The sequence below is a fragment of the Vulpes lagopus genome, chromosome 10, assembly GCF_018345385.1.
Source record: "Vulpes lagopus strain Blue_001 chromosome 10, ASM1834538v1, whole genome shotgun sequence".
NCBI lineage: Eukaryota > Metazoa > Chordata > Mammalia > Carnivora > Canidae > Vulpes > Vulpes lagopus.
The window spans coordinates 51,605,127-51,619,932 of NC_054833.1; the positions used below are offsets into that span (position 1 = coordinate 51,605,127).

General features: G+C 43.2%; 1 protein-coding gene across 1 annotated transcript in view; it reads left to right on the forward strand.

Moving 5' to 3' along the window:
* Positions 1-395: 395 nt before the first annotated feature.
* GUCY1A2 (guanylate cyclase 1 soluble subunit alpha 2) overlaps positions 396-14,806 on the forward strand; it is a 330,262-nt gene continuing 315,851 nt past the window's right edge. Inside the window, exon 1 of the mRNA XM_041770456.1 lies at positions 396-832. Coding sequence (XP_041626390.1) covers positions 479-832 — 354 coding nt within the window. The 5' untranslated portion in view covers positions 396-478. The remainder of the gene's footprint in view (positions 833-14,806) is intronic.

The window sequence follows — 14,806 nt, forward strand, 5'->3', positions numbered from 1 at the left end:
GGCGACACGTGATGCCGGCGGAGGGAGCGCGTGGGGGCGCCGATGAGGGGAGAAGGAGGGAGGCGGCGGCGAGGGGCGGGCGGACAGAGGGGAGGGGGGCGCAGCGCGCGGGCGGCACAAGCTCAGCCTCCCGGCCCGCCGCCCGCCGCCCGCCGCCCGCCGCCCGCGGTCGCGCACTCGCAGCCTCCCCGCCGGCGCGAGCGGAGGCCCCAGGAGCGCAGAGGCGGCGCCGCGCGAGCAGCAGCAGCGGAGGCGGCGGCCCCTCGCCTCACCCCGCCGCCGCCGCCGCCGCCGCCGCCGCGCCCGGGCCGCAAGTTCCCGCCATGAGCAGCCGCCTCTGCGGGCTCCGCGGCTCCGGGGACCCGCTCCCGGCCGGGCGCCGCCGCAGCGCCCCGCGGCCCCGACGCGCCTGACCCGCCGCCCGCGTCCCCGCCGCCGCCTCGGCCGCCGCCGCCGCCGCCGCCGCGCCGCCCGCAGCATGTCTCGGAGGAAGATCTCGTCCGAGTCCTTCAGCTCGCTGGGCTCCGACTACCTGGAGACCAGCCCCGAGGACGAGGGGGAGTGCCCGCTGGCGAGGCTCTGCTGGAACGGCAGCCGGAGCCCGCCGGGGCCGCCCGAGCCCCGCGCCGCCGCCGCCGCCGCCGCCGCCGCCGCCGCCGTCGCCCCCGCCGCGGCCCCGGCCCCGGCCGCCTGCGCCTCCTCCTCCGCCGCCGCCGCCGCCGCCGCCGCCGCCGCCGCCGCCGCCACGGCCGGGGCCAGGAGGGCGCAGCGCCGGAGGCGGGTCAACCTGGACTCGCTGGGCGAGAGCATCAGCCGCCTGACGGCGCCCTCGGTGAGCGGGGATCGGGACGGCGGCGCCGGGAGAGCGGGGGCGTGCGCGGCGAGCCGGCCGCTGGGGGGCGAGCCCGGGGCAGCCCCGGGCCTGCGCGCGGCCGGAGGGGGGCGCCAGAGCGCGGCGGGGCGCGGCGGGGCGCGGCGGGCGAGCGGGCGGGCGGAGGCTTCCGGGTGCCCCGATTCCCGGCCCGGGGCGTCCCCCGAGCCGCGCGCCTGGCCCGCCCCGCCGCCCGCCACCCGCCACCCGGCGGCCCCGGCTGCTTCACACCCCCCTGTTCTCCGTCCCGCAAACTTTCCCAGGCGCCGCGTTCTGTCTGCGCGGCCCCCTGGCGGGCCCCCGTCTTGCATCTCCGGGGCCCCGAGGAGCCCCTGCCCCTTCCAGGAACCTCTTCCGCTCTGGTTTCCCAGGCTCTCTCGGTCTCAGCCTGACCTTCGCTGACCTCTCGGAATTCCACAGGCGCTCTGCCTCCTATGTTGCATCCCCTTTCTCAAGAATCTTCAGGAACTGGCTGTCAGATACTTTTTTGACTTGCCTTCAAACCTCCAGCCTCTACTCTGCGGTTTTCGCCCCAGCCCTCTCCCCCCTCCTTATTCCCTGAGCATCCACTGGCTCAACTTTCTTCTCTGCGTAAAGCTGGTGTCTGCCTCTGACACTGTCTGCTGTTTCTCGCACCCCTGCCTCCTCTTTCAGGTCCTTTTCCCTGGTTCTTCAGTGCTTCCTCCCTCCTTTTGTCGTGGCCGCCTTCTGTATTTTTACTCCTTTATAAATGTCTTGAGTTACTAGGTGCCCTCCTAACCCTCTCTAAACTTGTAGGCACTCGGGATGTGTGTATCAGTAGTTGCAGGTGTACCTCACACTGCGCCACGTTCTAGACATTTTCCCATAGCACTTCTGCCTCCTTCCTGCTCAGGCTACTCAGCTGCCCTTGATTTTTACCGATGGCAGGGATGCCGGACCTCTGTTGCAGTCTTTCTCTGGCCGATGAGCTCTGTTTGGAAGGAATCCCCTCCACCGCAGACAGAATCCTGGAGATTCGGTGTCAAACCTCCATCCATCCACTGTTTATTCTCATTCCGGTCTTGGGTCCCAGGGCTTCCACTCCTGACAGAAGAACTTTTACCTAAGCACCCCTGGGACTCTTCTTAGTTTTTCAAAGTTTCCAAAATGAATTGGGAATATCATTGATCTTATTTGACCACTCTGGAGTTTCAGTTTCTGAAGTCCTCTTGCAGTGGATGGTAGGTGGGATCTGAGAAAGAGTGGGGTCCTGAGGGACAGAGTATTAATACCAGGCATTCCTACAAATATTTCCGTGGCCTTTGCGTTGAAAAACAACCTTCTCTTTCATTTAACGCATCTTCTTTGCTTTGTGCATTTTCCCTTTCACATTATCTTTTGCCACTTGTTCCATTGATAACCTAGTAACAAAAGTCAGAATGGGGTGACTACTGTTTGCTATTCTTTATTGCAAATATTTCCAAGAAGCATAATCTTAGAAACTATTTGATGTTGCAGATTGTTGAGATTATAAACCTTTACAAAAGCAGGACAGCAATCCTGCTCGTCTGTAGTTTTGTGTTAGTATTTCAAGCTACATTTGTGCAGTGTAGTAATTCCTCAGTACAACAGATTTGTCTCTGATACAGTGATTTGCCTGAAGATAATGACTAGTTTGGAAAGGTTTTTATTTTTATTTTTATAAGAAAGGTTTGTTTTTATAATATCGGAGTTTTCTTTTTGCCTGCGAATCAGAACTTACAAATCTCTGTGGCGTGTGCCTCTGGTAATGCCACTGTCACTGAAGACTATTCTCAACAGCTTGTGTGAGAGGTGGATAAAATAATCTGAATCCAGATATTTACTGCCAGAATAAGAGGGAGGAATTAGTTTCTGGCTTTTACCTTTATAAGTCAATTTTGAATGACGCTAGTTGTTTGACGGATAAAAAGCATGTACCTACATAATGGCTATGGTAAGATAAGGATAAGAACTCTATTAGCTAGCATGCTGACAATATACAGGTAAATATGATGTGAATCTTTTCAGCTTCATAAGGCACGTATAAACAAATTTGCTAACCGTAGCAAACCGTATAGACTTGGTAACACAAAGACAACAGAAAGATTATATTTCAAAGCAGTGGCTTATTTCTGTAATCTCCACTCCCGTTTTTTTTATTTGCCTATCTAGAACCTTGCTTCAGGAAGTTTCAGCAGATTCGTTTTCCTACATGGTTTGCACTCTAAACTTCTCTGAAAACACCTGGGGAGACAAATGATGTCTTTTCCATTCTCTTTCATTAGAGCCGAGTGACTTTTTTAAATAAATAATTTCATAAAGAATAATTGTTACCAGAGCATTTGGAGGTGGGAATATCTAGCTGTTTTGAGCGCTGGGAACCATTCCTACACTCATCATTGCTGTGGAAGTTCCTGCTTTCCTACTGGCCTCATCATGGAATGTCATCTCAATCACTGGAGGTTGGTTCTTTATTCAGAATAATCTGCCAGGAGGAAATGAATTTAATAAATATGAGTATTGCCAAGTAATTAAGTTAGTTGTTTGATCATTGGAAAATCCAAACTCAGGTTTTTGACATTTTGATAGTCACATTTAGATACGTCACACCATTTTAATGATAAAAGTAATGTGAATTGATGAAATCGAAAAAATTCTGGAATTCGGGGGACCTGATTCTCCTTCCCTGTGCCTTGGATGACTAGCTACCTACATATTTCTGTGCATATGACTTTCACTCTCTAGAAGCCTTCTTGGCTGCAAGGTGTTATACTTAGGATCCCTCCCTGCTCTTGCATTCTATGAAGACATATTTTTTAAGTTTTTGATAAACTTTATAAGGGCATATAAAAGAAAAGCAGGCCCTATGAGTTCTAAAACTTTGAAGAGAGTAGATTACTTCCTTAAATAGGGACACCACGGTATTATTTTTTGATGCAATTATTAACAAAAAAAAAATTGTGGCTCTACTGTGTGGCAAGTATTGTGTAAAGTGCTGGTAATACAAATTCCAAACAAAACGTTCCCAGTCTTTGACCTCATGGAACTTCTTTAATTATAGCCTTTATTTTAAGGAAGCTATATTGAAGGAAAACAAAAGAACGCCAATTGTCTTGGAGCTGTCCTGGGGAAGTTTATTTATCATTCATTTTGGATAATTTTGTTTACTGTGAATCTCTAGGGCACAGCCATAACAATAAAAATAAACCTAAAGACCTGGATGTAGATGCATAAATTGCTTATTACATTATTTATTTTGAAATAATTTACTTGGGAACACATATGGAGAAACAGCTGGGGATTTTACATCAGGGGTGAATTGAGTAACTCATCTATTTCTATTTTGTTCTTATAAATTGGAGTTGCTGGGAACCCTATCACTTAGACCCCTGTTACTTATTAGTTTGGGGCTTCCTAATGTTAGCCTGTCAGTGAAGATATTCCGGGAGACCGATTTAAGGCCATGGCTTCCCTACTTTACTTGTCAGAGAACTATGGGCTGTTAACAGCATTGCGGGTGGCTCTGAAGACCTCAGAAGCTATGACAGCAGAATGACAGACAAAAAAAAAGTCACAAATCTGAAGTATTGCACATAAGGGTTCAAGGAAACCTACTGATGGAAAATAATCCAAGAAACTGAGAGAACAGCGAGGAAAAAAATGTGACAGAAGCCTGGATTCAAGTAGCAAAAAAAGCCCCCAAAATTGTTTCATCATTTGTAGAAAAGAATTTATATTGATACATGCTTAGGAAAAAGTAGAAGGGCATAAAAAATACGTATTTAGCGTCCCCTGATATTAAATAAAATGAATTCTCGAACATTCTCTGACATGTATAAACCCTTAGAAAAAAACCCTTAGAATGTGACCTTGTTCTAACATGTAAATAGTGAAAAATAAAGTGTATTTGTGAGATAGGATGTTTCATCAATTTACATAACTTTTTGAAGTTTTTATAATTTGGGGCTCAACATGGCTAACAAGGTTCTGAAACACATTCATTAAAATTAAAAAGTTAGACAAAAGATATTCTAAAAGTTCTATATTTTTGTATTTGTAGAAACTAGATGCTATAATCTGAAAACTGGAATTTAATGGCCATTTAGTGCCTTTCTCTACCTCATCCCTAATCATCAGGAAACAAAATGGAGGGGCTGAAGGATTGGGAATTTGACAGTGGTGGGTTTCAATACCTCTATGAGCTCCTTACTAAGTGTGAAACCCTGGAAAGGCAACTCCTACCTTCTCAGAGCCTTAGTTTCACATTTTGTGGAATATGAATAAAAACTACCTTCTAGATTTGTTGTGAAAGAGGAGCACTCTTTGTGAAACTTTTCAACTCAATCAAATGTTAGTTTCAGACAAAGATCCATTAATTTAAACCAAAGTTGAATGTCTCTAAATGATCTAAAATTGTTCTTTTTTTTTTTTTTTTTACAATAATTTACTTGCTAGTAACCTTATGGAAAGAGTTTAAGGGTAAACTGATGTCATGTAGTCAGAAACAAAACAAAACAAAAAAAGGTGATAAGCAGGAGTTTATTTTGTTGGCATTGCCCAACCAATCCATTAAAAAATTAAAATTGGAGTCCCATTTTGGCTCCCTGGCTAGGACTCCTGTGTGTGCACAAGCATATGTAATCATTGCAAATTCAAATATTTCCAGCAAACTGCTGAATTCTGTGTGGCAAGATGAAAACTAATCTTGTAAATTCTCTAAAAATAGAAGCACATATATATTTGGTGGAATTTGGATATTTCACAATAAATCACTTTTAGATTAGAAAGAAAATAAAAGAGGTGACAGAGAAACTGCTTATTTATTTGCCTGAGAATTTCAAGCATTCTCCATCCATTGGATTCAAACTAGTTGTACATGTGTTCAGGGGTTTAGGCAACTGAGAGGTGCAACAGTTACCCAGCTACTGGCATTTGTGTTTTGTGGACAGCACTCTATTCCAGTTTGGCTACTGGTTCAATTGTTAAGCCTTCTTTCTGAAGATGAATTTTGACAATGGGAAATGCCATCGGGTAATTAGTTTATAGGCAGAGGTGATAAGTGACTATATATTCGTCTTAGTATTTGATTTATCTACCTTGAAATACTTGGGGATGTGTGGGGAGAGCACTGTAACCTGTTTCCCCTCTGCTATCATCATGGCTCTTGTCGTTGTCCTTTATTTTGTCTTGTTCCCTCTGTCAAATGGAGCTGAAGGTAAAAATTGAAAAAAAAATACATATTTCATCGAATATGATAGTAAAATAAATGCATTGTCTCTGAATGTATGTCATTTGCTGTGAGTTAGCAAGAAGATAGAATGATCTCTTGGAATTTCACACCTATGTAGGAAGAAAAAAAATTAACTGACCTAGCAGGGAGAATATTTGCTAGGGCTATCTGGTGATGAAGTTTCTCTGCAGGCCCTTATTTGATGCATGAGCTAGAGATTTAGCTCAAAAGTTAAAGTTCCTCTTTTTGAATTCTAACTCTTACCTTGATACTTTTTTTTTTCTAAGATTTTATTTACTTATTCATGAGAGACACATAGAGAGACAGAGGGAGAAGCAGGCTCCATGCAGGGAGCCCGATGTGGGACTCAATCCCTGGACTCCAGGATTACACCCTGGGCTGAAGGCAGATGCTCAACTGCTGAGCTGCCCAGGCATCCCTTACCTTGATACTCTTATGTTTATCCCATATTTAGCACGGTACCTGGGACCTGATGGCTGGTCAATAAAATGCTCAGAATAAATGAATGGATGTTCTTTGTTTAATTGTCCAATTACATAATTTGTTTTGTATTTGATGTTTGTGGTGTTATATTTGGTTCCATCAAAACAAAATATTTAGATTTTGTACCCGGCCTGTGAGAGGTACTTTCCAGTATGCAAACCTGTTTGAGTTTTACTTACATCTGCCATTTAAAGTGAGACTTCAGAATGCAGTCGTGTCGTAAGACACAGGTAGAATAGTTTCCTCCTCTTGCAGCATGTTGAGTGGCCCGTGTGTATTTTAAGGAATTAGGTAAATGTGAGGACTCTCCTCCGCTTTCCTTATATTTTCTGCTTAGACTTTTTGTACAGTTCTCTCCCAAATGAGAGAAAAATGTTTGTCAGCAAGTGGGCTACTGTTGCCAAAAATGCAGTGTTAGGGGATGGAATGACATAATCTTGCTTCTCAAATATCACTTCGGGACAGGATCCGGAGACCTAGAAGTATGTGCTGTGAGCTCAGAGCACCTCATAAAATTGAAAATTCCAGACTAGAGTGATTTAGGAAGTCAGGGAGCTGGAAATATCTCTGAAGCCTGGAGATTTGTTGGGCTGTGGTGGGAAATGGAGAAACAGTGAACATTCCTATAAATAGAACAGTGAGAAGTCACTTTGTACAGGCTTTATTTGAGGCTTATTAAACAGATCTTCCTTTAAGCTAGTGGTTATTGAACCTCGGTGAACATAAGAAATACCTGAAGGAAGATACAGAAATGCAGAATCCAGGGCCTTTTCCTCAGAAGGTCTAGCTTGTAGCTCTGGGGAGGGGCCACGACTAAATTTTAAACCATGCTCCAGGTGACTGATAAAGGCACACCAAAGTTGTGCCTAAAGGAGACTGAATTCTGTACCTTCAGGGTCTTCAAGACTTCAGGGTCATTGATCTAGGTTCAGTGAGCTCTACAGACTTCTTTTTTTTTTTTAAAGACTGAATCTGGAAGTGACTACTTTGGCAGTGAATATGTCCCAGGCACCTATTGCCCTAACAGGGACAGAATAAAGGTGGTGACTTGAGCCACATCTTATATGGTATCATTAATGTTCAGAATAATCTTGTTGGTTGTGCTGTAGAAGGTATCCAACATTTCACTGTTTATAGTTTTGATTATTTATGACTCTTTTCCCATTTTTCCTGTGGATGCTTTGTTAGCTTCCCTAAGTTCACGTTCAGTAGGTCACATGTCATTGCCTTCAGTGTCCTGTGGCCTCTTTCCTCAGAATTCAGAAACAGGTATTTTTTTTAAAGATTTTATTTATTTATTCATGAGAGACACACAGAGAGAGGCAGAGACACTGCAGAGGGAGAAGCAGGGTCCCCCCACCCCTGGAGCCCGATGTGGAACTTGATCCCAGGATCCCGGGATCATGACCTGAGCCAAAGGCAGATGCTCAACCACTGAGCCACTCAGGCATCCCCAGAAACAGATATTCATGTTTGAGACAGTAGAGGAGACGGGAGAAGAAGGGAGGAGTAGGGAGGAGAAAGATTGTTTTGAGGGTCCACTTGACATTACTTTTAGCGTCTGGTTTTCAGAATGAGACTGACATGGCATTTCTCAAATGTTCCACCTACCGGTTCCTTTTGGAGCAGTGACTTGTTTGTATGCCAATACATTTTCTTTCTTAAAGGTGAAGGGAGAGAGAAACAGATCTGGATGCCAAATTTTTTTTTTCCCTAGAAAAGAAGTGATAGGACATTCAGATAGCAGACATATAGAACCCCCCTTCAAACCCTACCAAAACATGACAAATACAATAATAGTTGCTAATATCTACCTCTGTAGCCAATTAGTCTTTCTCTCTCATTCAGGGGCTAAATTGGGTAGGAGTCTAGTTGAACTCTCCAAATAAATGGTGATCCAAACTTTGCAGAAATTTGCATTTGTAGAGAACTCTAGAACCAGTCTGTCATGAGAGGAGGCTGTGTGTGTGTGTGTGTGTGGAAATCCTGCGTCTCTTAATTGTAAGTCCTTGAAGTCACCTTGACTCCTTTTCCTTTAACTGTGCTGTATTTGTTATGTGTGAGTCTGCTGTGCCCAGTGGAGGAAATAAAAACATTCTAAAACATGCTTCTATTTCTTGTTGCTTTATGCCTATGCTTTTTCATGCATGAACCCTCCAACATAATACTGGGAAAGACTGGTTCTTCTAATTAGTTTTGTGCATACACAACCACAGACGGACAAATAGACGCATCCATCTTGTTTCTTGTCACTGCATTATTTTCCCTGTGGCATTCTAAGTTACCACTCATATCTCTATAATAGGACTTATTGTGTGGTAATGTGATTTTGGTTTGTTCTGCCTCTTTGAAACAGAGATCTATGTATGTTCATGTCTAGCAGAAAGTCTGATTTACAAAGGCACCCAATAAATGTTACGAGAATGAATAAATGTTGAATAAATCCTTGTATCGTTTGTGGTGTATCTGGTAGTGCTTTGCAGGCTACCACAATTTTGTGCTGCCATATTTTAGTTGATTGTTTTAACTGTTCTGTTTGTAGTTTTAGCTGAATTACAAAGAAGTGTAAATATAACATATTTTACAGTGCCTTGATATTTTTGGAACACTTCTGTATTGTGTGTTCTATTGGAGCTTCACAATAATCTATAGATTTTATTCCATTTAGTTAGTATGATTATCTTAAATTATCTTACATGACTATAAACACAGTAACTGTTTGGGAGAGCATATGTGCTCTCACTTTATAGGCATTTGTATATTTTCTGTCAAACAGATGTGGATCTCTATAAGATACAGAAATGGTATCTCCACTACGCTATTTTATTCATTATTATTTAATTGTTCAAGAACTCTTATGCTATCAAACATTATACTAAATAAAAGTCTTCACAAACCATTACATCCACATACCTATCCTACAGTAACCACTATAGAATACTAATGGCACTGGGGGTGCCTGGGTGGCTCACTTGGTTAAGTGTTTGACTTTTGAATTTTTTTTTTAAATTTTTATTTATTTATGATAGTCACAGAGAGAGAGAGAGGCAGAGACACAGGCAGAGGGAGAAGCAGGCTCCATGCACCGGGAGCCCGATGTGGGATTCGATCCTCGGTCTCCAGGATTGCGCCCTGGGCTAAAGGCAGGCGCCAAACCGCTGCGCCACCCAGGGATCCCAGTGTTTGACTTTTGATTTCATCTCAGGTCCTGATCTCAGCATCATGAAATTGAATCCCATGTTGGGCTTTGCACTCAGCGGGGAGTCTGCTTAAGATTCTTTCCCCTTCTTGTCGCTTCCTGTTGTGCTTCGTCTCTTTCTTTCTAAAGTTAATGTCTTAAAAGATATATCTTTTATTTATTATAATAAATAAATAATAAATATTTAATATAAATAAATACTATCTAATAAATAAATAATAAATATTTATTATATATATATATACTTAAACTAGGCTTTGGAGGGATAGAATCCTTAGGAAAGTGGTAAAGTTAGAAATTGTTGATTTAAGGAATGGAGAAGAAAATTGCCTGGGATCAGGTAGATGTATTGTTGGTTATTTTTGAGGGCCTAGCTGGGGTTGGAGATAATGAATTTGTAGCCTAAACTGAGATGACGAGTATGACTTGGGAGGTACGAAGGGGCAAAGGTATGCATTATACATTAAAAGGCCTATATGTCAGATTGAGTTTGAGGTGTTTTGGGACAATCATTGAAGTGGAGGGTTTTGTCTTGGGAAATAATGAGGGAGAATGTCAAGTGGGGCAGGCTATGATAGTCAAAGTCATTTCTAACCATCTGTATTGGATGCAGATCGGATATCAAGCTTATTTAACTTATATCTGGGTCTTATGCTTTTGCTATTGAATTAATTCTGTTAGAATAGCTGATTGGTCCTCCTCCAGGTCATCCTCCCTCCTTCCTCCAAAAAAAACCCCAAAACACCAGATTCAATAACTCATAACAAGTTAGTGATTATGAAACTCAGTTCTATCTGCTTGATTGGAACTTACATGATGTTTTCAGAGTCAGAATTAATCCTTGAAAAATAGAAGAACAAAAAAAAAAAAAAAGAAAAATAGAAGAACATTCAGTCACATCATTCATTGCTTTGTTTATGGGCTCCTAGTTGCTATACAATGAAGTTTCCTCCTCTCAGACTTGATACATTGCTTCTTGAGTATGAAAACCTATGGAAATTACAGTAATGGTGGTTGCCATTACGTTTCCTATTATATTGGAGATAATAGTATTTTCTTCCTTCCTTCTTTTCTTTCCTTTTCTTTTCTTTTTTCTTTTGCTTTCCTTTCCTCTCCTCTCCATCTTTCTCTTTCTCTCTTTCCCCTTCCTCCCTCCCTCCTTCCTTTTTCTAGCAGATATTTTTTTTATCTTTTCAGGTAGTTTTTGGTGATCCAGACATTCTAAGTAAACTGTTACATATGCAGTAGCAATCTGTGAATAGATGAATTTCAATAAAATACTCTTAAGGGTTAAGCATTTTTTTCTTATTAATTAGTCTTTGATCGTCCCAGAGCCTGTCTTATAGGATTTAGTGCCTCAGTACCTTAGTGTCATCATTGTACATTATAATGACCACTTTACATGTAGATGTGTGGACATTGTGGCAAGTGGAATGTCTTAGATAACCAGATGTTTCATAACAGGACATTTCTTTGATATGGAGTCACCAGAGAACCACAGTTCTTGTAGCCTCAAAGTTCTCACCATCCAGTGGGGTGGGGTCTCTTAGGCAAAGGGAGGCAAAGTAGGAGTGGATTTTAAAAGAAGTTTTAACTTTTAGGGTTCTCTGTATCATTTGGCTGATGTGCTTGTTTTGTTTTCTTGAAAAATGCCTGTATGTGTGTGTATGTGTGTGTGCAGGGAAGCTACAATTCAATAACATGCTGCATTCTGATTTTTATTTTAATTTGACTTTGGGGAAATAACTTCCGTCTCTGTTTCCCATTTTGAAATCATATATAATAATATTAATCTCTTACTTAAGGGTAAATATGTGATAAAATGTGAATAGTGAAGTGAAGACATTGTGTTTAACTATTATGACTGGCTTCATTGTGCTGCTTTGCTGATTTTTTGAGGACCAGGGCATTGGTCCGATTCTTTTACTCCCTATGTTCTGAGAAAAGAACAGGTTTTTGAGTCAGACATGAACTCCAGTCATTCTTGGATAAGCCTCTAGAAGGCACAGTTTCTTACCTATAAAATGAAGGTAATAAGTAGCTGGTTAGCTCAGTTGGTTGGAGCATGGTGCTGATAAAATGAAGGTAATACTTAATTTATTGGTTTATGGAGATGAGAAGGATAATGATAGCATAGTATTTTGAATACAGTAAATAATCAATGTTAGCTCCTTTCTCCAAACCCCTTTTTAATTTTTTAATTTTTATTTTTCAAAGATTTTATTTATTCATTCATGACAGACACACAGAGAGGGAGAGAGAGAGGCAGAGACACAGGCAGAGGGAGAAGCAGGCTCCATGAAAGGAGCCCGACATGGGACTCCATCCCGGGTCTCCAGGATCTGGCCCTGAGCTGAAGGTGGCATTAAACTGCTGAGCCACCCGGGCTGCCCTCTCCAACCCCTTTTTATCAGCTATTTAACCAATCTGCATATTGTTGATCACATCTCCTGATACTTTCAGTTACCTTCAGCCAGTTTTTGGCAAAATCTGTAGCTACTCCCTTTTGTTATAAGGAGTATCTTGTTCAGCATTCTAGTGCTTTTTGTAGGAAATATTTTCAACATCTTTGGGTATGCAACCTTTCAGGGTTATGAAATCTTCCAGGAATTCTGTCCTAGAAATCCAAAACACAACCGCAAGCTCATTGGCCTCTATTTCATTCATGCATTCCCTTAACTCTCACATTCATTCATTCAGAGAGCATTTATTTACCAAATGAGCACTTAGTGATTCACTCAGTGTGCACTCAATGTGCGTTCAACAACATGCATGAAGTAGGACATTTAGACAGAAATTCGATATGGTCCTTTTGGATTTAAAAAACATAAAACCGACATTTAAAAAATTACCAAATAATGTACAGAAGAGTTACTTCTGCCCCTCCCACTGTCTTTCCCTTCCATCCTACACCAGCTTTTCTTTATTTGGCATATGCAGAGGCTATAGTAAAAGAAAGGTTTGTATGTAAAAAGACCATTTGGGGACGCCTGGGTGGCTCAGCAGTTGAGCATCTGCCTTTGGCTCAGAGTATGATCCTGGGGTCGGGGATCAAGTCCCACACTGGGCTCCCTGTGAGGAACCTGCTTCTCCCTCTGCCTATGTCTCTGTCTCTCTCTCTGTGTTTCTTACAAATTAATAAAAAGACCATCTGAAATACAATGATGATGATGATGATGATGATGATGATGATGATGACAGTAATAATAGTGTTGACTTACCAAGCCCTTACCATGTACCGGGCACCAGGCTAAGTGCTGTACACACTTTGTTTAATTAGGTCCTCCCAGCAGTACTGCTGGAGTGATGCTTTACCATGCATGGTCTACTAGGCATCAAAGAGCCTACCTTTCTGACCTCTGGCAGAGTTTGGGTATAGAGACGAACAACAGCTTTATTGCTTTGTGGGCCAAGGAGGCTGCAGCAGGCTAAGATCTTCAAAATTGCCAGTCTGCCCTGAGGAAGGGGCTGTGGGGCTTATAGGGAAAGGCGATTTCGACGGGAACTGTGTATGTGCTACATTAGGCATGTTGTTAGGGTGGTACTGGGTTCCTGAAAAAAAAAAAAAAGGTTAGGAGAGAGGGGACGTTTGGGGAAGAGATAGGAAAAAGATTAGTTTGGAATTGAGCCTCCCTGAAGCATCAGTGAAGGTGTTTTGCTTTTCCTACAGCTTTAGTCTCTGAAGGGATTGCGGGCTCTATAGACAGCAGCCCCCCCTTACCAAGGCTCTCAGCAACCTGTTTATTTTCATCAGGATACTCACATCAGATGTTATCCTCTCTATTTACTGTGTGCATATGTGCTACGTATAATGTAAGCCCTGTCAGGACAGAGGTGCTCTCAGGGCTGTTCAAGGTGGTCTTTGCAGTGCCTCCCATAGTCCTGGCTGGTGGTGAGTGATTCGTGGAGGATCTTTATTGACTGGATGAGCAAGTGTCATTTTGAAAGAAGTCGTAGCACTTGGAAGAGAAAGAACAGAGTCTAAAAGAATCCACAAAACTTACAGGGTGGGAGAAGGGGAATTAACGTGTGTTAGGCATTTAGGTTTTCCTAATGTGTGTCTGTGCATTTGTAAAATAATCTCATCAGATTCAGAGAAGTGGAGTAACTTGCCTAGGATCACAGTTAATGACTGAGATAAGATTAGAATCTTGGTGTGTTTGTCTCCGAACTCTGTTCCCTCCAATGTGTTGTGTATTTTGAGCCTTTGTGAGTGTGGTAGATATTTTGATGCAGCACCCAGATGCCCCTTTAGAAATGAAGGGCTTATTCCCCTAGATGCTAGCCATGCTGCTGACAGTCACCCTCCACTGTCGGTCCCCAGGCATGCATTGCCTGGACTGAAGAAAGCTACCTTGCTCATGGTCATGCCCCATTCCAGTGACTAATGAGCAGGGGCTAGGAAAGCTTGATCTTGTCCTCATTTAGCTAGCTCTGAAGAGAGAACTCTGTGCAGGGTCACCTGAGGCCTCCCCTGAACCTGCCCCCCAGTCCAATTCCTCCTCTTTCCCGTCTGCCTCCTTCTATACTCTTTCAGGGGTATTGATTCCAGGAGAACCCCCTAATAAGCTTTCTGAATGCTAATCTTCTCAGAGTGTGCTTTCCAGGGAGCCCAACCTGGGACAGTGGGTTTGAGAACCAATTAAAGTGCCACAGTCAGCAATGGGGAGGTAGCATTTGGGAGAACTATAATGATAACCTGGGGTTTGGATTTTTTGAATTTAGGTGCACATGGTTGGCTCTGTTGTGTGAGTTCTTTGAGGACTTGGCAGTACCGGATCACCAGCCTCAGCACACTGGGTGCCTGTCACATGGTAGGCAATCTCCTTATTAAATGGACAGTGAGAGCTGTGAGATTGGGTTTTGGTAAGGGCTGATGGAGGTAGTAGCTAAAATCTTGAAAACTGACAAGCTCCCTGAGTGAAGGAGAGAGAGCCACAGATAATAACAGCATTGAGAAGCATTATACAAAGAGAACCAGAAGAATGTAGGGGCCTTTTTTGTTTGTTTGCTTGCGGGT